Source organism: Trichomonas vaginalis, chromosome III (assembly GCF_026262505.1).
Source record: "Trichomonas vaginalis G3 chromosome III, whole genome shotgun sequence".
NCBI lineage: Eukaryota > Parabasalia > Trichomonadida > Trichomonadidae > Trichomonas > Trichomonas vaginalis.
The window spans coordinates 16,812,072-16,833,337 of record NC_067205.1 but is presented as its reverse complement, the minus strand read 5'-3'; the positions used below and the strand labels follow the sequence as shown (position 1 = coordinate 16,833,337).

The window sequence follows — 21,266 nt, the reverse complement described above, 5'->3', positions numbered from 1 at the left end:
GTCAAATATTGACAGTACGCAGTTTTGATATAATATTGTATTAAAAACTTCCTTTAGAAATATCGGTCAGTTTTGTTGTTATATTTTTGTCAACGTCAAGAACTTTCACCATTTCAGTTATACCAACTTTCTTTGCTTTATGAAAATATTTTGGTTCAGCAAAGACTGCTATTCTATAACATTTTCCATTGTTGTATAAAGAACTATTCTGTCAATGAACTTGTATTGTTTGTGTGTGTAAACTTTGTTTTGCTTCAATTCGAAGAGATACTCAAATACGTCCATCTTTTTATTCTAAGTAAAATGTCATTTCCGGAAAGATAGAAGCGTAAGTGTTTCAAAAGGTTTAATGGCGATGGCAGATGTGAAGTTAAATTCACCAACTCAAACAAACAGTCAAAGTGTTGTTGTCAATGTCAAAGAAAGAGATGTTGAAGTGGGGAAACCATACGAAGACGAAGATGGTATAACAATAGTTCCTGTAAAAGAACAACCAACATACCCTGAAGTTAGCAGAGACTTAAGTTCTGTTGCAGATATTCGAAATGACTACAAGCAACTTAAAGACAAACTTAAAACTCAGGAGAAGATTTGTCAGGCTTTGGGTATAATGTTAAACTTGGTTGAGCACAACCCTGTAAAAGTGAACTCATATGTCATCGCACCTCATGAAATTTGAAAGAACTATTGAAACTTTTGACAGAGGCAGACGATATAAACATCAAGAAATAGAACCCGACATTGCTTGCTGTGGTGTTTCATACAATGTCATTGACAAGATATACGTTATGAAAGGTGGTGAAACGTTGAACTTAAAATATAGTTTCCCAGACGTCATAAAAATATTTGACGACCACAACATTTCATTAAAATTTACTTGCTAAGTAAAAATTCAAAACTTCTTGAAAGATGTTTGAAGAAAAACAATATAGACTTTATTTCATGTAAAGGACTTTACACACTTTTGAACGATATGAAAGACCCTGTTTTGTTTGTTCGTGTAGACAAAGGAAAGTTCTATGTCTTTACAAAATATTTGAAACTTCTTAGACAGAGAACTTCAAGAAACGCCATGTGAAAGTTTAGATGAAGTTCTTCTCTCCACTTTCAGAAAAACTTTTAAATATATGTAAATGGCAGAAGACATAGTGGTTTATACTATTACGACTAAAAACCCTGAGTCATATAATTCTATAACAACAAACTTACAAAGTCCTCAAGGACGATATTGTAAACTGACCTTAAACACGATGACGACTAAAGCCTGTTTTGCTCTTTTGACACCAGAAGATTTTATTGTTGTGAATGGTAAAAAATACTTCTTTGAAGATACTTACTCAGATATACCACCAACAGGTTTTGTTGACTTATTTAATACTTTAAGGACGGATGTAAATGTGCTGCAACTAGAGCAGGTTTCATTATGTTTGGATGTCCGACTGAGTTTAGTATAAACGATATGAGCTATAATACAAAACTTATATCTGGTTTTTACTACCAACAGTTTCCTATAACAGGAAAAGGTGTCATACAAGGAATGTCTGTTCCATTGACTTTAAGTACACCTATTTTATATATTGTTTCAAACTTAGGTTCAAAGTGCTATTCGAATGTCGACAGAAACTACTATGACCAAAAGATACTCATGCGTATAAACAACACTTTCTCTGCTGGTTTGCCTATTGTTCATTCGAATGCAGAGTTTTCAGCTTTAGTAAACTCAAACACTTTAGCAAACATAAACTTAACCTTAGTTGACGCAAAACTTTGTTCCTGTAAAACTTTTATGTCCTATGTATTTGTCAATGACGGCAGAAAGTTTCGAATTGGAAGATGCAACTGGTGAAAGTATTGTACTACAAGAACAACTTCAACAACAAATAGCTCAAGAACAACAAATGCAACAAATGGAACAAATGCAACAACAAATAGCTCAAGAATAAAAAAAATATTTTTTTTTATTTTTATAAAAAAAATGTACAGAATAGACGTTTCAGATTTTTATGACTTCCAAGCGTTCAGAAATATGTGTCCATTTCGAGACTATAACAAAGCAGTCGAGAATTTGAAACGTTTAGTCATTTATGTCGACTCTGCCCCAGAATGTTATGTCATGAAAGAATGGGATGTTGTCTTTAACAAACCAAGAGCGACAATAGTTTCAGAACAAGAATGTAAACAGAAACTTAAGAAAATAAAAGTTGTACAAGTTGGTATGAAGATGTTAGATGCTTGGGATATCTTATTGTCAAAGTTAGAAGATTTTTCAGTTCGTGGTATAAAGTTCTATACACCTTCTCCAAACTTCTATTCTATCTTCACTGGATATAAATACGAACAAGTAGAATGGAAGGAAGATGTTATAGAAGCTTGGTTAGACCATGTCAAAGAAATTATATGCAATGGAAACGAAAGAGTCTATGAGTATATCTTATGTTGGTTTGCAAACATCTTACAACATCCAAGTGCTAAAAATGAAACTGCTCTCATTGTAATTGGAAAACAAGGAACTGGTAAGAACACTTTCTTTACAGATATTTTGTGCAAACTGTTAGAGGGCTATTCGAACCCTAATATGACAAACTTAGAAAACATCTGCGGTAAATTTAACTCTTCAATAGAGAATATGAAACTTATAGTATGTAACGAACTTCAAAGTATAGATACAACAAAAGTTTTGAACTCGGATGCTTTGAAGAGTCTTATAACAGACAAAGTTGGAGTTGTTGAAAGAAAGTATAGAGACCAAAGAGTTTGTGAAAATGTTGCAAATTTCATCATGGTTTCAAACAACGCCGTTCCGATGAAGTTAGAAAGTTCTGACAGAAGATATGTAGTTGTCAGAACGTCAGAAGCTCATATGCAAGATACAGAATATTTTGACGACTTAGCAGAAACTTTAACACCTAACTTTTACAACCACTTGTTCTCATATTTCATGACATTAGATATTTCAAAGTTCAATCCAAGACAAATTCCACATACCGAAGAGAGACAAACATTGTTAGAAGCAAACAAGAGTGTATATGAACTGTTTATAGATGAGACTAACTTTGAGTGTTTAGATGAAAGGTCATTGTACGATTCGTATAAACAGTATTGTCAAGAGTATGGTTATATGACAGCGTCTAAACGAACATTCTTGGCAAATGTCAAAAATCTTTTAGATGTTCAGAATGGTGTATATACAAAGAAAAATTTTTCTGAGTAAATTTTAAAAAAAATATTTTTTTTATCCGATAGAAAAGATGACGAAATTCATCTCAGTAAACAAGTACATGTCAGGACTTAAAGAAGAACTAGAACCATTCACATATTTGAATGTTTACTTCTACCATTTTGAAAAGTCTTCATTCAGCAAAGTTTGGAACATCGAACCAGTTAAGTTTGCTATTGTGACTAAAAATGGTGCGAAATTTGAAGACTTAGACATAGAAGGTTTGTTAACAGTCAAAGAAAGTTTTGACAGAAGGTTCTCAAACCTTAAAGAAGGCAAAGCATACAAACTTGTTATACCTTATGAACCAAAGAAAGCAGACGACTATGAATATTATGAGTCTAAGATAGTTGAAGTTCAAGGTAAATTGGGTAAAAAGATTTTAGAGTCTAAGCCGGTGTTTGCTCCTAAAGAGGAAGAGAACATTGACATTGACCCAGAAATGTTCTAAAAATAAAATTTTATTTTTACATGTCATATCTCCCCTTCTCTGGCTCTGGTTCTTTCTTCTCTTCTTCTACTCTCCCTTCCTTCTTTTCTCTCTTCTTCTTCTCTGGTGGAGTTATGTCAAACTTCTCAGAACCATATTTTTGTAAAAGTTCTTTGTCCTTTAATAGCTCTTCTATTCTGTCTTCTATTTCATTTTCAAGAACAGCGCATGTGTCTTCTTTGCATTCTAAGAAGTTTTGTTGGACTTCATCTCTCCAAGAGGCGTCATCTCTGTCAACAAGTCTGTCATTGACAAATTTTAAGACTTCTCTGCTTAAGGTTTTATGGTTCTTGTCATATTCCCAGAAACAGAACTTTAGAACAAATTCACCTTTCTTGTTTACACTATGTAAGATTTTATGGTCGACAGATGTTTTGCTGTCGAAAAGCTTGTCTCGAATATAGATAGCGAAATCGCTAGACATTTCCTAAAAGATAAAAATTTTAATTTTTCTAAAAATATGTTAGAAAAAAAGTTTGCTGACATTGACAAAAAATTTGAGAATGTTTTAAATAAGAACAAGAGGAAGTTGGAAAATGCTCAGATAAAACCCATACATGACAAGTTCCTATTTGCTCAGAATGGTATAACAGGTCTAATTGCACCACCTGGGTCGGGTAAGACTTTCACTTATCTTAAAATGGCTGCACAACAACAAGAACTAGATGAGAAGAACCATTCTATGAGTTAGTAGTCATTTGTAGTACTTCTGGTCAATTTGACCAACCGACAATTCGTTCAAAGATATTATAAAAAAGTCTAAGTTAGTATGTATAAAAGACTCTGAGTTGTTAGATTGGATAAAGAAGTACCAAAGAAGAGTTTTGAAGTACAATGCTATAAATGAGTATGTCAATTCTAAGTTTAAAGACCCAAATGAGGAAATGCAGAGAATATTAGAGAAGAAACTTCAGAAACAAACAGAAAGAGATTGAGTACCTTTCGAAGAAATTGCAATCTTACGATTGGAAGACTTACCCTCACAGATGTCTTCTTATCTTAGATGACTTTGCTTCTCATCCTTTGTTAAAGAACAGAGAACAAGACATGTGTCGAATTCTTAAGAAGCTCAGACACTTTAACATCTCAGTTGTCATTTTGTACAGACAGCCAAGAGTTTAAGTAAGGATGTAAAGAGAATACTTACTGACATTGTACTTTTCCCCGGATTGTCCGAAGACGATTTCATGGAACTTATGAAAGAGTCCATGGCAGGTAAGTTTGACAGACATGAACTATGGGAGAAGTCAAAGTCATACAAGACCCTCATACTTCTTTCAGAATTCACATCTACGCAAACAAAGTTCAAATTGTAAAAAGTCAAGCTTGAAAAATATATGGTTCATTTACTCTTCCTCTTTGAAGTTGTCAAAATACTCTGTTATCTTTTCCTTCAGTAGCGGCAAATCTTCTTTGAATGTAGTATTGTTAAAACCTTTCATATCATAGTGTGTTTGAGGTACGTATCTTGAACTATCTGTTTAACATCTTCATTCGGTGTCATTGAAATCGGTAAGTTTTTCGCGATAGAACCAATTTCTGTCAGATTTGTAAATCTTAGCTAAGCTAAAAGCTTTTTGTTTTTCTTCTGACTAAATGCAACATAAATATCTCTGTCTTCTTCATTTTCCATCTCTTCAGTGTAAATCATATACTTATAGTTTCTTTTCCTTTCCTTTTGGTACCGAACGTGTATTCTTTTCTGTATGTTTTTGTCTTTTGCTTCAAGCTTGTTCTCTAGCTCTTCACGTTCTTGTCTATGAATTTCATCTAACATCATGAAAATATAACAAGCGTAACGAGGTGAAGCCCACATTGCTACAGCATTTACAAGAAGTCTATGTACATACCAACCTCTCAAACCATTTGGCAAATTTTTACGATTTTCGTACGGAATCTCGACCCGCGGTTTTCCTCGGGTCGCAAACATATGAGGAAATTCTTCTAAAAGTTCTTTTGCCTGCTGGTTTTCAAACCAATGATGTGCTGGCTTTGTAGAATGAAGAGCTGTCAAAATACTTTGCATTTGGTACATATCGTCTTTGACCGAACGAATGAGACGTAACTGTTTGTTATATTGTATGTACTCGTATTCTTCACTTATGGCTTCATGAACGATAGCAGTTGTTGTGTTCTCTGTTGTTGACATTTCTGTCTTTACATACAAAATAAAAAAAAATATTTTATAAAAACTAACGCTATTTTCTGGCTTTCACAAAAGACCAAAAATAAACGCTTTACATGTATTTTTCAGCAACTTCGTCAAATACTTTTATAGCTTTGTCGATCTCATCTACTTCAAACGTTTCTTTACCTCTCGTGGGAGCACCATACATTTTCTCAAACTTTTCAAGTAGTTCTGTTTCAGCAGCTCTCATATCGTTAACGAACGCAACCTTAACTCTATTGACTATACTATCATATCTTTGAGTTATATTAAATGTTCTTCCTATCTTATATCTCTTTGTATTGAAGTCCTTCGGTTTCTGAACGATGTAAAGTAAGCCCTCACTGCAACGTTCTGTATCGAATGAACCATATGTTATGAAATTATATCCAACAACTGGGTCAATCCAGAACAAAACTACTGGTATAAGACTTTTGTCTATAAGATATGTTCTTGTTCCATAGAATCTTACCGATATCATAAGCTCAGGATTTCTTGTCAAAATTTTCTGAGTTGAAGCATTTTTAACCCAGTCGTGTGCTTTCTTTCCTTCAGATAGTGTTAAAATGTCTGACAAAGAATATTTTTTGTATTTCTTTGAGTATCTTACGTTTAAATCACCTATTCTAACCACTTTGGTGTCATTGTCTATCTTTTTAACTGTTTCAAACTCAGTGCTTGTCATTTCCTGTTCTTACATACAAAATAAAAAAATAAAAAAATAAAACTAACGCTGTTTTTTTATTTTTTCTATCTTGTATAAAAGATATGATTTCATAGAGTTTTTTTACGATTTTCATGAGTTTTAGGCAAGGCCGAGAATTCTCGGTCTAGAGAAATTTCACGATTTTCATAGAGTTTTTTCACTGTTTTCATAGAGTTTTGGCGACTACGGTTTTTAACGTACTCGCATTTTTTCACGATTTTCATGAGTTTTAGGCGACCCCGAAAAAAACCGGGGTCGCAATTTTTTCACGATTTTCGTACGGAATCTCTATCCTCGGTTTTTCGAGGGTAGCATTTTTTCACGATTTTCATAGAGTTTTTTTACGATTTTCGTACGGAATCTCGTTCCTCGGTTTTCCGAGGGTCGCAAACATATGAGGAAATTCATGAAATTTGGTCATTTTACTCAGCAAAAATATATTTTAGATCTAACCAGGTCCCTCGGTCCCTCGGTCACTCGGTCAACTAACATCTTTTTGAAAATGGTGACAACATGACATTTTGACAACAACACAGGAGATAGATTTCTTCGTATATGTTTTGTTGAGACTTTCATCGTCAATGAGCGTAAATCAGACAAAAATGAGTTTTGTGTGTTTTCTACGGTGGAGCCAAAAGTGGCTCGACCTCAAAACAAGCATTTCGTGAAGAATATACCAACCCGCGGAATTCCGCGGGTTGCTTTTTATACAAAACATATACGATGAAGTCTCAACAAAACAAGCATTTCGTGAAGAATATACCACCCGCCGGAATTCCGCGGGTTGCTTTTTATACAAAACATTGACGATGAAGTCTCAACAAAACAAGCATTTTGTGAAGAATATACCAACCGCCGGAATTCCGCGGGTTGCTTTTTATACAAAACATTTACGAAGAAAGTCTTGACAAAACAAGCATTTCGTGAAGAATATACCACCTGCCGGAATTCCGGCGGGTGCTTTTTTATACAAAATTCAACGGGTGAAAGAATACGATGAAGAAGTCATGACAAAACATAGACAAGAAAGTTCATGAGAAATTAGATGAAGAAGTCTCAACAAAACAAGCATTTCGTGAAGAATATACCACCCCGCGGAATTCCGCGGGTTGCTTTTTATACAAAACATTTACGAAGAAGTCTCAACAAAACAAGCATTTCGTGAAGAATATACCACCCCGCGGAATTCCGGCAGGTGCTTTTTTTATACAAAACATATACGAAGAAATCTATCTCCTGTGTTGTTGTCAAAATGTCATGTTGTCACACTTTTTCAGAGAAGTTAAAATGACCGAGTGACCGAGTGACCGAGTGACCTGGTGAGATCTAAAATATATTTTTGCCGAATTCAATAAAAAATAAAATGGTTCATTTACTCACAATATTTTTGTACAAAAGGACCCCAACCTTTTAACCTCTCTTCTGCAGCTTCTAATGAAACTTTAGCGAGTTCATATTCTCTAAATTCTCTCTTTAAATCTTCTTGTTCCCATTGGTCTAGTTCGTATGGAGAGTCTCTATAACCAGAACATATCTCACGTTCATGTTCTATTTGTTTTTCATGCATTTTTCTAACTTCTTCTTCGAACAAAGGTTTAGCATTCTCTACTGTATCTTCAAGTTCTTCTTCATCTAATTTCTCATGAACTTTCTTGTCTATGGAGTCCAAAATTTTTCCAACTGCTATGCAATATTTTGGAGAAGCCCACATTGCTATATAGTTTACAAGTCTTGGGTCTACATACGTTCCTCTAACCTGTTTGATTTCATCGGGAATTCCTGCATGAACATTGTATAAAAAGCAACCCGCGGAATTCCGCGGGTTGGTATATTCTTCACAAAATGCCTTAAAATACTCTTCCCAGGACTTATTTTCCAACAACCTTCTAAAGTCTTTCCTAAACTGCTGACATATCTTTGTTGCATTTATATAACCATCCTTGTCTCTACGTAAGACTTCAATACCGTTATAGGTGCCTTTTGTGAATGTTTCGCCATTAGATTTGTTCGTGAACGTTTTTGCTTCGACTGTCATACTGTTCTTACAATAAAAATAAAAAATATTTGTGGCTTAACCGTCGGACATTCGTTTGTGGCTTAACCGTCGGACATTCGTTTGTGGCTTAACCGTCGGACATTGTCTTGAAACAGTACAAATATTGTCTTGAAACAGTACAAATATTGTCTTGAAACAGTACAAGACTTGTTCTGAAACAGTACAAGACTTGTTCTGAAACAGTACAAATATTGTTCTGAAACAGAAAATTTTTCTCACAAATTGAGAGCTTTTACGGGAAATTTGTTCTGAAAAAGTACAAGACTAGTTCTGAAAAAGTACAAGACTAGTTCTGAAACAGAACAAGACTAGTTCTGAAACAGAACAAGACTAGTTCTGAAAAAGTACAAGACTAGTTCTGAAACAGAACAAGACTAGTTCTGAAACAGAACAATGGACAGCATCGAGCCATTAGATGAGGCAATTTACCTTATAGAGATAAATGAAGTTGTTAAGCAGTACTTGGGCAAGGACAAAGCCAACAAGTCCCTCGGCGTCTGGTTGTCTGGAAGAGGTGCGCTGAAAATCGAAATTGAAACCGGAATTCCAATTCAAATACCAGAAAACACTCCTGTAGACGACATAAAGGAGATGAAGAAAGAAGCTCTTCTCAAGTTCTTTGCAAAGCGCCCATGGATACAACTTCCAAACAGAGAGAGTCCAATTCCACGAATTATACAAATTCTCAGAGCACTATTCCACTTCTCGGGTCAGCCGTTCTACATAACCTCAGAAGGCGGCATCCAACCAGTTCAGTAAACATCTCATTTTAACTCACTTTTTTTCTATCTTAAGGAAATTCATGAAAATTCAAGAGGGTGAAAAAACAGGTGAAAAAAGAGGTGAGATCTCACCACTTCACCTAAAAAGATATAGTCTAACGGTTTTGTATCTGCTACTTTTGTTCTTTGTTTTTCAACCTGAAGCATTTTATATATGTAAAAATATACTGTTTTAAAAATGTTTTAAAATGGTATGCAATGTTTTTTACTTCATGCAATGTTTAACTATTTCACCATCTTCTTTAACACCCCAGTACTTCCTTTTCGATATTACATGAACTTCGGAAAATACCTTGTCTAGCTTAAAACAGCCCATCTTCTCACCGACTAAACCCATTTCAATGAGTTTGTTGTACCCTTCTTCGTTCGTCATGAGTGCATCGATGTTCTCATAGTATACCTTCACTTTCGATTTAACTTCCGAGAAAAATTTGTTGTAGTTGTCGAGGACTGCCTTTGCGAACTGAGGATAAGACCAATGTTCGACAATAGGTTTTACTGTGGTTACTAAGCCACATTGACCTTCGGTGAACTCGTATTTCAAAACAAAAGGGGAGAACCTTTCAACAAAGTTGTCGACCTTCTCATAGTGTTTACTCTTCATCTTTTGAGGTTTCTTAATGGAATACCCCCATGTCGAGTTCATAAGCAATTTGAGTGTCATTGCAAGTTTGGGGTTTGAAGCTTTCCTAATATCATAGAGTTGTTGTATGACCTTTCCAACTGTATAGTTCTTTCCCGGGAACTCGCCGTTTTCGTTTGGAATTCCAGTCGGAATATATTGGACGAACCTCATGTACGCAGCGTTAAGGTCGACATAGTATATTTTTTCATATGAGTCGAACTTGTCGCATCCAATCGGCCCGGTTCGTGGAAATTCAAGTGAGTCTCTTATCTTTTGAGAAACCTCGCCTGTTATCTCATAAACATCGTCAAAGCAGCCTGTTTCATATAAAACCTTCTGAGCTAACTCTGATGCTCTCCAATACAATTTGACGTCGATTGGATGCCTCAATGGAAGTTTGTTTATAGCATCTTGAAGTTCTTGCAACCTCATTGGAAGTTCTTCTGGTTCAGGTTGGTATCCGAACAATCCAACTCCTTTTGGAGCTGTGTACTTCTTTTGTGCTAGAACTTTGTCTGGAACAACTTTTGGTCTCACTAACAATGAAAAGTTTGTTTCATCTTTTGGTACAAAAGTTTCTGTCAGCTTGTCATCTGGAATTGGTTCCAACAAGCCTTTCTCGAAAAGAATGTTAACAGCTCTGACAATGTTGCACTTACCTTTTCCGAACAATGGGTTTGTAAGACTTTCGTTCAACATGAAGTGGTTGTGGACAAGTACAATCTTCAACCATGGTAAGTCTTTGTCAATAACATAGTCATCGTGCGAAGAACCTTTCTCAGTCGGAATGTTGACTCGGATATTCACATTTGCCAACGGTGCAATCTTTGTCAATTGACCTCTAAGAATGTACCTTGTTTTCACACATGACTCAAGATACTTCATCTTCTCATCTGTAACAAGAGCAGAGTTCCTGAGACATGTAAGAATACAAGGTTCATTGACAATTTTTTCAATTGAATTGTAAATTCCATACCTGGTTAAGTCAATGTCAGACTTGTTTATGAACGGGAAATACCCAGCATGTTGTCTGACTGCTTGAGGGTTGGGTTGTAACCATTCAAACTTCACGCTTGCAATTCCTTCAATTGCATTCAAAATATCTGAGTCGGAGTCAAACATTTGTTCTCTCTTTGTAGTCTTGAAAGCGTCAAGAAGTTGTGCGGCTGTTGTGACATTGCCATGTGAGTAGTATATATGACCATCTAAATCTGTTACGGTTAGTCTGAGATTGTATCCTTTCTTATTTCCGTCTTGAATTGCAGCAAGTACACCCATGAAGCCTTCTTTGTTCTTTCCTTCTTCAAAGTTTACTGTAAAGGTTCTACCAGATGTAATTTGACTTCGAACTTCGCGATACTTTTCATATGCATATCTTGTTCTTTCCATGGGAGCATGACCATCTTCACCTTTTCCTTTTTTCCTCCTCAAAGGATGCAATTGTTCGTCATGTTTCCAGTAAAATCTGGCAAAGCCGTCGTGTCCTTCAACCTGTGGCTCAGTAACATCGAAAGGCATGTTCATAAGACGCTCTTCTTCTAACCTCTCTAGTCTGTTTGGATAATTTGCGCGTGCTGTTTCCAAGTCCATTTCGTAGGTCAGACCAGCCAGTTTGTCATAGACTTTTATGGGTCTTCCCTTCCTATATTTAAACTTCTTTGAAACTTTCCAACCATATCTTTCTAACTCTGCTTTTATTCTAGCAGACCTTCTATCCATTCTATGCGGGGGCATTTTTATAAAAATAAAAAAATGTTTTGTTTTAAAATGGTATGCCATATAGCTTCTTGAATTTGTTAAGATATAGTCTAACGTTTTTTCCATCTGTATCTCTAGCGTTTACATAAGCATAGTCTTCCTTAGTAAAACATACTTGTAATTTTCTATAGTTTACGCCGGTATAAAAGTAGAAAGAGTCCTGTTCTTCGCTGTAGTAGTAAAACTCAAACGTATGCTTACCATAGTCTGTAATTTCAATTGTTTCATCTTCTAGTTCGTCGATGAAATCGAATACAATATCTCCAAATTTGCCTTTGTTCTTATTGTTTTCAGAACGAGTAACCCAACGCAAGTTCTCAAGTCTATTGTCGTTTCTTATATGGTTTATATGGTCTACAAAAGGTAAATTGTTAGGGTTCGGTATAAAATGAGTTGCAATGACAACATGTTTAGGATAGTGTTTTCCACTCATCTTCATAATAGCATATCCTTTATTTCCCTCCCATCCGCTTAAAACTCTTTTTGTCTCTTTGTTTCTGACTTCAAATGACTCACAACAGTGAATTTCATATTTCTCATCTAACAAACAAGTTTCCCAACGGTCTTCTCCAACAAACTCAGCGTACATTTCAAATAAAATAAAAAAATGTTTTTTTTTGAAAAAATGTTTTATTTTAAATGGTATGCCATTTCATATTTCTCATCTAATTTCTCATGAACTTTCATCGTCAATGTTTTGTAAAGACTTCTTCATCTAATTTCTCATGAACTTTCTTCATCTAATTTCTCATGAACTTTCTTCATCTAATTTCTCATGAACTTTCTTGTCTATTTTTGTTAAGACTTCTTCATCTAATTTCTCATGAACTTCATCGTCAATGTTTTTGTTAAGACTTCTTCATCTATGTCTTCCCAACGGTCTTTTCCGGCAGACTCATCGTACAGTTCAAATAAAAATAAAAAAATGTTTTTTTTACTTTACGTAACCACCTGCTGCCAAAAGTCTTTGACGCCAACCCATACCAGCTAATGAAGGTTGGCTTGGTTTAGTCTGGAGACTAAACTTTGGTTTTGGTTTATCTTCAGTTTTTGGTTTTTCTTCTTCTATCTGTTTTTCGTCACTTTTCGGTTCATCTGGCTTTACCTCACTTGCAGGTATGGTTGTGTCGTCAACATCTTCATAAATATCATATGCCATCTGTTTCTGTTTTCCTTTCAACTTTTTGTGTTTGTTGTAAAGTTTAGAATATTTCGACTCTAAGTCAATGAGATGTTCTATAATGAACTGTTGGTCAGTGAAGTAAACTTTTCCATCTGTTGTCTCATAAACTCCTTCAGACTTCAATATTTTATTTGTGAGAGTCTGTTTCTTTTTTGAGATACTTGCCGTTCCATTTTTATGAAAAGTGACTTTGTAGTTAGGGTTTGTATTTCCAGACCTGGCACTTTCTATTATTGAATTTTTCTCTTCATCTGTAAGTTCTTTGACAGGTTTTGACAATGGTTCTGAACTTTTTGTTTGTGGTGTCAAATCTACCGTTTCAACTTCTTCGGTCATTTCATCTCAGTAAAAAATTTTAGTTTGGTTTGTTTTCAACTGGTTGTTGTTGTTTTTTAAGTCGGTCTAAAACTTCCTGAGGTATAGGGAGGACTTGACAAACACGTGGTTGTGTAACTGCTGGAAGCCGACAAAGCCATCTTGAGCCATTTGTCTTAAAGCTGTATTGTTCATTCATCTCAGTAAAAAATTTACATTCCCCACGTTTGACGGTTGAGGTTGGTTGTTGTTTACCACTGTTGTGCATGGTTATATCCTCTGTTAAAGAATCTTTCACCTTGTCCATATAGTGCCCTGCTTGGTTTAGTAGTCATTTGCTTTGTTATAGTATTCCTGCTTGTCTTCCTACATTGTCCATCCATCCTTGAACTTTTCCTCTTGTTTCAGGATTTGGAATAAGATTTCTGCATCTCGGTGCTACATCCCAACCTTTCTGTACGGTTTGTATAATAGGCTGTGCTTTCTCTTTCAGTATACCTAATGTACTCAAATCTTCCTTCCAATTCCAAATGCACCTCTGGCTAGTGTTCCCACTGCTGGCAAAAAATCTAGATGCGACTCCTGCTAATGCGCCAAATAAACCCATTTCTTATAGGATAAAAATGACGAATCCAAACAAGGACCCGTATGTTTCTAAGCGACAAAGAAGCACTCATGGTAAAAATCTTTAGTTCAACACCAATGCTTGGTTTATGGATATCTTGGAAAACATTCCGAGGTATAGAGAAGATGGACCACCATACTGGTTTATATTGTCGGTCAAAACACAAGATACTGTGAAGCCATACCATTATGGTCCAAAAATATTTTAGATGTGAAAACTGCTTTGACAATCCTTCGTTGACAAAATACCATCCAACAAAAACTATCGTCTGACTGTGAAAGTTTCTTTCAAATCAGACGATATTAAAAACTATCTGCGTTCAAAAAATGTAAACCAATATTTCATTGTCGACCAAAACCATTCTGCCTGGTGTGTCATTGACAGTTGTATAAAAATCTTAAGAGACTTAAACCAACCACAAGGTGGTGAGGTAGATGAAATGTCATATGACGACAAATATAGACATTTCTCCATGGCAAGATGAGACAAGTTTTAAATATTTACAATACCCGTAAACAAAAAGGTTTGGGAAACCACTCCCCGAAGAAATGAAAAACAACCTCGACTTAGAGAAAGACTATATATTTAATAGTTTAGTCAAAAGAGACAAACAAGAAAGAATGCCAGGCTTCAAACTTAAGAAAGGTGACAAAGTAAAAATAGAAATACCTAAACACAACCCATATGAAAATACTATTGACTATGACAACAATGGGAACTCGACAGGTACTCGCATTCGTGTTCGTAAAAATAGAAGAAAGTATACAAGAGAATATTATGAAGTTTTAGGCAAACATGGCAAAATGTACAGACTGCAAGCAGAAGATAAAACTACTATTGTCAGACCTCGTTTCAAACTTGTTAAGGTTCAAGGTGGTATACTTTCAAAGACAGTTCCTAACAAATATAAGACAACTCCTGACGAATATGCTAAAGAAGTTGAAAATGACGACTAAGCATTTCTATACCATGCGTAAACTGTCATGTAAGGTGGCATGTAGTCTTTACTTTGTCCTGTTGTTTGCGTATACCCTGAAACGCGATGTATATGGTTTCCTCCTCCCTCAGTGTTACTCCAGTAACAATCTATAGCAAACTTAACGTTGTCTTTAACATCATATCCTTTACCTTTTATCATTCCTGACCAATCCCAATATCTATGCTTATGCCAACCTGCTTGAGATGTACTTAAATCTATGTAGTGACTGTGTGCAGGTAGGTTTTCACCTGAAATCGTTTTACTTCCACCTGTTTCCTTTGAAGAGTTTGCACAATACAAAAACCTGTCGACTATTTGAGTCCAAGTTCCGAGACCAAGTACTACTTCTGGTCTGGTAGAGTTCATTGACGTGTAAATAGAACCTATAGGATATAGTGTTTGAAGTATTTCTGTCTTTAACGTTTGAAGCTCTGTTTTGTCAGCTTTTTTATTTAACTCATCGTTAACATATGTTTTGTCTGCTTTTGTATATAACTTTTCTTCAAGTTCATTTACGTCAGAGATGCTATGTCTATGATATTTTTGTGAGTATGTTCCTTCTGTCCATGCGAAAATATACTTTTTTGTTGCATCTACATATCCAGCTATCCATGTCGAGTCTGCTTTCTTCTTTAACTCATCGTTAACATATGTTTTGTCAGCTTTAAGGTCTAAACATCCTGAAACCCACCCTGTATTGGCTTTACCTTCTAAAATCTTTGTTGTCCGTTCATGGTACCATTCAACCATTTCTTTAATTTTTTCATCCTTTTCATCCACATATTCCTTATCTGCCTTCTTCACTAACGCACTAGCCACACGTGCTAACTCATCGTCAACATACTCTTTGTCAGCTTTGTTGCCAACATCTGCTTTCAAAAGAAGTTCATCTATAGGTTTCTCGTTTAAAGTTCTTTTTGTTGGATTTATACAAACAGTATGGTTCTTACTGTCTTGAAACAGAAACTCGTCTGTCAATGGGTTTATCGTCAGTTTTAAGTTTCCTTCTTTCAATGACTCAGATATCTTAGAATAGTTTGAAAAGTTTGTTGTGTTCTTATTTAGAGCTTGTACAATGAGTTGTCGGTTGTGTTGTATTTCTCTCATAGACGCTGTTTCATTTGACATTTTTATTCTAGATAAAAAATGCTTTCAATAGAAAAAGAAAATTCAAGAGTTGCTACAACTAAACCATTAGATGAACTTTTTACGAATGTCGGTCAAAAGTTTGAGACAGAGACCGTAAAGCATGAAGGCTATCGTTTTGACTACCCACTAAGATGGTTAAGAGACCCATCCGTCACAAAAGCTATTGGCTTTCGTAGAATGAAGTTCATTTCAGAAGCCATACATGGTTTCCCATTTACGGTCGGTTTTGAAGTTCGATACTATAACAAAGAAAAACGTGCGTATGAGAAATTTGTACAGGGAAAACTTTTACAAGTTAGTTTGCTTGTAAACTTAGAAACAACTCTTCAAGCTTTTCAAGAAAAAATAAACGATATCTATCTCGAATATGCAAAACAGTACAACATTGACGAAGGAGAGTACCATCTCGATATTTTATATGACAGGAAAAATGCAACTGTTAAATTCAATAGAATAGAAGACCTTGGAGAAGACGTTTATATTTCTACAAAATATAACAACTTGGCATGGTATAGGTTTTTGAGGATGTTAAATCAGCCTGCAGAATATCCAGTACACCCGAACTTTTATGAAGTCGAAAACCCTAATGGAACATATGAAAATGTTTTCGACTCAGATGCTATTATCGTTCATGCTTCATTTTCTGGTGCACAAAACTCTTTTTTATGCTTGGCAAATGACTTTTACGAAAAACCTACAAAGCTATATGAACCACCGAGTGGAAGTATTTCAGACTTTCAAGTATGGTTTACAACAGATGGAAGAAAGAGAATAGTTCCATTATACCATGCGTTTTACTTAGAACTTAGTCTCATATACAACTACTATCGAACGGTAAAAATATAATTTTAATACGGTTGAGGTGTTGGATTTGGTTGCCAACTAGACTGCGGTGCAGGTTCAGGCTGTTGTATAACAGGAGCTTGTTCTTCTGGTTCAGGGTCTTTAGGTATAATACCAACGAACTGACCTACTCTTTTACCAATATTTTTGACTCCGTTCCAAATTCCTCTTCCTACGGTTTTTATTCCATTCCATATACCTCTTCCAACATTTCGAAAGAAGTTTCCTATTCTTCCAAAGAAACCCATTTTACTATATGTAAAAATCTAATGTCCGCCTAGTCTCTTACGTTTCCTTCTGAGTTCCATAGCATTTTTTAACTGGAGCTCATACATTCTATTTCTCCTCTGGTAGAAAACATACTCTGGGTCAACTCCTGTGTTCGCGTCATCTGCATAGAGTTGTTTATATCCCACTTCAGGGTTTGTATAAAACTCTTTCCATCTCATATTTGCATACCATGGTGGTAAGCCTAACGCAGCGTCATTTGACATGGCAGTTTGCATTTGTACATCTGTTGGCATTTGACCATAGTTTGCCATTGCAGTTTGTATTCTAACTTCATTTGGAATATTCTCTGGGTTTGGTTGTCCAGGTTGCTGTGCATTCGCTAAGTTCTGTGCGTCCATTTTAATATTAGATAAAAATATCTCTTACGAGTACATATGCTGAACATTTGCTGGTATTGGTTCATCTTCATATTCTCTATATCTTTCTGCCACGTCAAATAAGTAAATGACACAATGGAAAAAACCTAAAACAAGTAGTCCTATTTCAAACCACATTTACTTACCAATAAAATTTCTTTGTTATGACACTTTTTCCGGTTTATAGGACCTCTCTCATATTCTATCTTATCGTATCTAAAATCATAGTCATGTATGTCCTCTAACCATCTCATGACACTTTCCAAACCACTTTTATCGGATGTAAAGTAAAAGCATGGATGGTTATGTAAAACGTCTAAAGTTTCTAAAGAGTCTCTCAAAGTCCAGTCTACTTGGTATTGAAAATCGTATGTGTTATAGAACGGCGGGTCTACTATAAAGAAAACATTTTCCTTGTTTTTATATTTTTCATACAACTCTGTCCAACGACATCTCACAAACTCTATACCCTCAGTATATTTTCTATGTTCTCTTTGAAAACCTTTGTATAGTTAAGATATAAAACGTTTGACATAAGTGTTTCAATGTCATGAACTCTTATAGAACCACTATACAATAGTCTAGAAGATATACTATCCAGTCAAATATACTCTGCTTTTTTCAAAACCTCTCTGAACAGTATTTTTCTTATCTAATGGTATATCGTTCCTTATCTTACCTATAGGTATCTTTTCTTTTAACTCTTTCAATATTTTGTTTGTGTCTGGTATATGTTTGAGACGGTTCATATAGTTGTCGAAGTCATTGCATATAATCTTTGAGTCAGGAAATACAGTATGGCACAAATGAGATATATAGAAACTTCCACCGAACAAATCTACAAATGTTAGACCATTCGGTAGTTTCTTAAGTTCTCTCAATAGAATATCTTTACATCTACTCTTATTTCCAAAGAAGGGTAACGGTGGTTTTGTAAAATTCATTTTATATACAATAAAAATGTTTTTTCCCTGAAAAGTGACAGAAAAGTGACAAAACATGAAAACTACTCGGTTAAGGTCTTGTCGGTTTTGTAAAATAACCATCCTATCTTGTTAAGACTTCCTGGACTGTTGTCAAAATGTCATGTTGTCTCATTTTTTCAGAGAAGTTCGTTTAACCGAGGGACCGAGGGACCGAGGGACCTGGTGTTATACTAAACATCTTCAGGGGGCTAGAGGGGCGCAGCCCTGGAAGCCCCACTACCTTTTTTTTTTTTTTTATTGCGTATTGTACGTTTTTTTCGCAAAACGAAACCCTTAATTGCCAACTAAAAAATAAAGAAATTCTATGTACATTGAAAATATTCAATGTACCTTCATTTTTACTGGCTTTCAATTTCAATTTTATATTTATTACATTTATGAGAAGTGTGTCAGGGGTTCCAGAAGTTATTTTGATATATACAATATTATGATGTTTTTTCATTAAGAAATAATTTTCTGAGCGAAATTTGAACATTAAAGAAATTCATTCAAATTTTTTAGTTACATGAATCAATCCGAGGCATCTGTATCTAAGTCAGTTTCATCAGTAAGCCTCAGCGTTCAAGATTCAGAAAGCCTAACCCAAGGAAAATCGAGCTTCTTTGACAACATTTTCCCTCTTTTCGACCAAATGATGCAAAAAACGAAGTTTCCTGTGTGGTTCCTCAGCCTTGTGGCTGTCTTTATGTTGTTCCAAGTACTATCAATTACCTTCTGGATATATGCTCCTCCTTTTAAAAACACTTCAGGAAAATGGTCGACGTTATATACAATTTTAATCAAGATTTTTACATTCCAAGACCCGCTTGACTTCTTAGGTTACCATAACATGAACATGTACATATGTGTTGGCGTTGCATTTGTTTCTTGTATCTGGATCATTTTAATGATAGTCTACAACAACAAGAAATATATGATTCCAACAGCATTTCTGTATATCTCAAGTATAATAATTGATATCGTTGATCCATGCTTCATTACTCCAGCAGTTTTTGTTTCATGCCACGGTATTACTAGTTTATATAGGCATTTTGACTTTCAACTCATCATTGAAGTATTAATTGGCTTTGTTACATACCTTTTCTTCGTTTCTTGCTTCGTAATCAGCCTCAAGTTAAAATCAAGATCTGTGGTTCTAACAAATTTGACATTTCCATTATTTGACTCATCACCAATCACAACATGGGTTATAACAACTTCTTCAGGTTGCTTATTTTCAGCAATTGCTGATATATACGATGATTGGATTTATGTTGCTCTTGGTGTTGTTCACTTGGGCACCACAATGTATGTTTGTTATTGCCTATTGTTCATTCCATTCTACGAAGTCTGGAGAAACTCTATTTGTCTTTCAATTGGCATAACAACATGTGTTTTAGATATCAATTTCTTCGTTTTATATGCCTTTCCAAAGTTTACATTCAACTATACAATCTTCATATTTGTTGGATGTTTGTTAATCAGTTACATATTAACAACAATTTATTTCAAGAAGAAAGTTTCAAAGATCACAAACCAACTAAAGAAACAAGAAAACTTTGCTACCCCATCAGAATATTTGGACACGCTCAACATTGACAAGAGCACAAGAAAAGCTATGATGTATATCGTTGTTGGATTGGCCACACTTGGAGAATACTTTGTTGATGGTTCACTTACTGATTACATTATTAATATTGGAACAATGGAGTCTTCTATCTCAATTTTACTCCAAGTTGTAACATTCTTCCCATCTGAATCGCGTAAAATGGATCTCTTGTTCAAGAAACTTTTCAAAAAGAGGAAGATGACATTTGCTGACAGGTTCCTCATTTATCAAGTTTACAGAATCAAACTAAGAAGATTGATGTCAGATACAAAAGATACAATTGAAACTTTCAACAAACTTAAGACCAAGAATGATCAATGCAAAGTTGTCATGAGAAATTTCTGGGATCAAACATCAGCAGATGTTAGTTATCTTTCATCGATAAGTATCATATTGAATGATTTAGATTCATTCTTCAAATACGCTATATCAAACAATCCAAATAATCTTAGAATAGCAAATGAATATGCTGACTTTTTAGCAGAATGTATGACAGATTTTGATAAAGCAATTTATCAAAGTGTTAGAGCTGAATTAATAGGAAATGGACGAAACTTCAATGTTGATATCTCATTCAGAAGTGTTGTCAACAAATTCCCAAGATACCTCAAAGACCATATTTTAGATTAGTCATGTGATTTTATCCCAAGCATATGGGGATTCTAAATTTTTGTCCCTATCGTTATCCCAATTGAATTTTTTTTTGGAATTTAAAAATTTTTTTTCTCCATGTAAACTTAAATTTTAATTTTTACCACTAAAATGCAATATTTCAACAAATTAATGAGTAATAATATTTTAATTTATAATAAATATTATAAATCTCCTCAATTTAATGTAATTATTGTATTAATTTTTGTTGAAAATATAAAATCTTCAAGTAAATGATGTGAATTTAATATTTTTAGAATGTTGTTTAACTGTACTATATTATGCATGTAAAATTTTGTTACAATACATTTTATATGGGATCCCCATTGCCCAATTGAGAGAAAATTGAGAGGTGGGATTGGGCTAGCCCAATTCAAAATATCCCAGGTGGAAATAAAAAAATTAACAATTCAACATAAAAAAGCATCTTAAATAATAATGATAAAAAGAAATTTTGTATGAATTTCAATCAAATTTGTTTTTATTCAACTTAAGAAAT

At 34.7% G+C, this 21,266-nt stretch overlaps 14 protein-coding genes and 1 pseudogene across 15 annotated transcripts, besides 2 other annotated features; 4 read left to right on the top strand and 11 right to left on the bottom strand.

Moving 5' to 3' along the window:
- Positions 1-16,031: part of a mobile genetic element that runs on past the window's edge.
- TVAGG3_0715590 (uncharacterized protein) lies at positions 2,576-3,211 on the top strand (the record flags this gene model as incomplete). Its single annotated transcript, XM_051243933.1, has 1 exon — positions 2,576-3,211. One exon carries the CDS (start codon positions 2,576-2,578, stop codon positions 3,209-3,211), a length of 636 nt encoding a protein of 211 aa, XP_051090520.1.
- TVAGG3_0715580 (protein of unknown function, DUF4108 family) lies at positions 3,249-3,668 on the top strand (the record flags this gene model as incomplete). Its single annotated transcript, XM_051243932.1, has 1 exon — positions 3,249-3,668. One exon carries the CDS (start codon positions 3,249-3,251, stop codon positions 3,666-3,668), a length of 420 nt encoding a protein of 139 aa, XP_051090519.1.
- Positions 3,685-4,131, bottom strand: TVAGG3_0715570 (uncharacterized protein; the record flags this gene model as incomplete). The annotated part of the gene is made up of 1 exon (XM_051243931.1): positions 3,685-4,131. One exon carries the CDS (start codon positions 4,129-4,131, stop codon positions 3,685-3,687), a length of 447 nt encoding a protein of 148 aa, XP_051090518.1.
- Positions 5,327-5,856, bottom strand: TVAGG3_0715560 (KilA, N-terminal/APSES-type HTH, DNA-binding family; the record flags this gene model as incomplete). The annotated part of the gene is made up of 1 exon (XM_001303180.2): positions 5,327-5,856. A coding segment is annotated over one exon (530 nt), but the record flags the coding sequence as incomplete, so codon positions are not given.
- Positions 5,945-6,559, bottom strand: TVAGG3_0715550 (organellar and viral DNA polymerase type B; the record flags this gene model as incomplete). Its single annotated transcript, XM_001303179.1, has 1 exon — positions 5,945-6,559. The coding sequence occupies one exon, from the start codon at positions 6,557-6,559 to the stop codon at positions 5,945-5,947; it is 615 nt and encodes a 204-aa protein (XP_001303180.1).
- TVAGG3_0715540 (uncharacterized protein) lies at positions 7,953-8,615 on the bottom strand (the record flags this gene model as incomplete). The annotated part of the gene is made up of 1 exon (XM_051243930.1): positions 7,953-8,615. One exon carries the CDS (start codon positions 8,613-8,615, stop codon positions 7,953-7,955), a length of 663 nt encoding a protein of 220 aa, XP_051090517.1.
- TVAGG3_0715530 (uncharacterized protein) lies at positions 9,030-9,395 on the top strand (the record flags this gene model as incomplete). The annotated part of the gene is made up of 1 exon (XM_051243929.1): positions 9,030-9,395. The coding sequence occupies one exon, from the start codon at positions 9,030-9,032 to the stop codon at positions 9,393-9,395; it is 366 nt and encodes a 121-aa protein (XP_051090516.1).
- On the bottom strand, positions 9,624-11,762 carry TVAGG3_0715520 (DNA/RNA polymerases family; the record flags this gene model as incomplete). Its single annotated transcript, XM_051243928.1, has 1 exon — positions 9,624-11,762. The coding sequence occupies one exon, from the start codon at positions 11,760-11,762 to the stop codon at positions 9,624-9,626; it is 2,139 nt and encodes a 712-aa protein (XP_051090515.1).
- On the bottom strand, positions 11,806-12,390 carry TVAGG3_0715510 (His-Me finger endonucleases family; the record flags this gene model as incomplete). The annotated part of the gene is made up of 1 exon (XM_051243927.1): positions 11,806-12,390. The coding sequence occupies one exon, from the start codon at positions 12,388-12,390 to the stop codon at positions 11,806-11,808; it is 585 nt and encodes a 194-aa protein (XP_051090514.1).
- TVAGG3_0715500 (phage tail repeat-like family) lies at positions 12,736-13,320 on the bottom strand (the record flags this gene model as incomplete). The annotated part of the gene is made up of 1 exon (XM_051243926.1): positions 12,736-13,320. The coding sequence occupies one exon, from the start codon at positions 13,318-13,320 to the stop codon at positions 12,736-12,738; it is 585 nt and encodes a 194-aa protein (XP_051090513.1).
- TVAGG3_0715490 lies at positions 13,340-13,494 on the bottom strand (annotated as a pseudogene). The gene has a single exon. A coding segment is annotated over exon 1 (155 nt).
- TVAGG3_0715470 (phage tail repeat-like family) lies at positions 14,877-16,031 on the bottom strand (the record flags this gene model as incomplete). The annotated part of the gene is made up of 1 exon (XM_001303177.1): positions 14,877-16,031. The coding sequence occupies one exon, from the start codon at positions 16,029-16,031 to the stop codon at positions 14,877-14,879; it is 1,155 nt and encodes a 384-aa protein (XP_001303178.1).
- A 114-nt stretch (positions 16,032-16,145) lies between these two features.
- Positions 16,146-16,748: a mobile genetic element.
- A 152-nt stretch (positions 16,749-16,900) lies between these two features.
- Positions 16,901-17,143, bottom strand: TVAGG3_0715440 (serine threonine-protein phosphatase family; the record flags this gene model as incomplete). Its single annotated transcript, XM_001303175.1, has 1 exon — positions 16,901-17,143. The coding sequence occupies one exon, from the start codon at positions 17,141-17,143 to the stop codon at positions 16,901-16,903; it is 243 nt and encodes an 80-aa protein (XP_001303176.1).
- Positions 17,144-17,161: 18 nt separating this feature from the next.
- Positions 17,162-17,524, bottom strand: TVAGG3_0715430 (uncharacterized protein; the record flags this gene model as incomplete). Its single annotated transcript, XM_001303174.1, has 1 exon — positions 17,162-17,524. The coding sequence occupies one exon, from the start codon at positions 17,522-17,524 to the stop codon at positions 17,162-17,164; it is 363 nt and encodes a 120-aa protein (XP_001303175.1).
- A 1,509-nt stretch (positions 17,525-19,033) lies between these two features.
- Positions 19,034-20,746, top strand: TVAGG3_0715420 (guanylate cyclase protein; the record flags this gene model as incomplete). The annotated part of the gene is made up of 1 exon (XM_001303173.1): positions 19,034-20,746. One exon carries the CDS (start codon positions 19,034-19,036, stop codon positions 20,744-20,746), a length of 1,713 nt encoding a protein of 570 aa, XP_001303174.1.
- Positions 20,747-21,266: the final 520 nt, after the last annotated feature.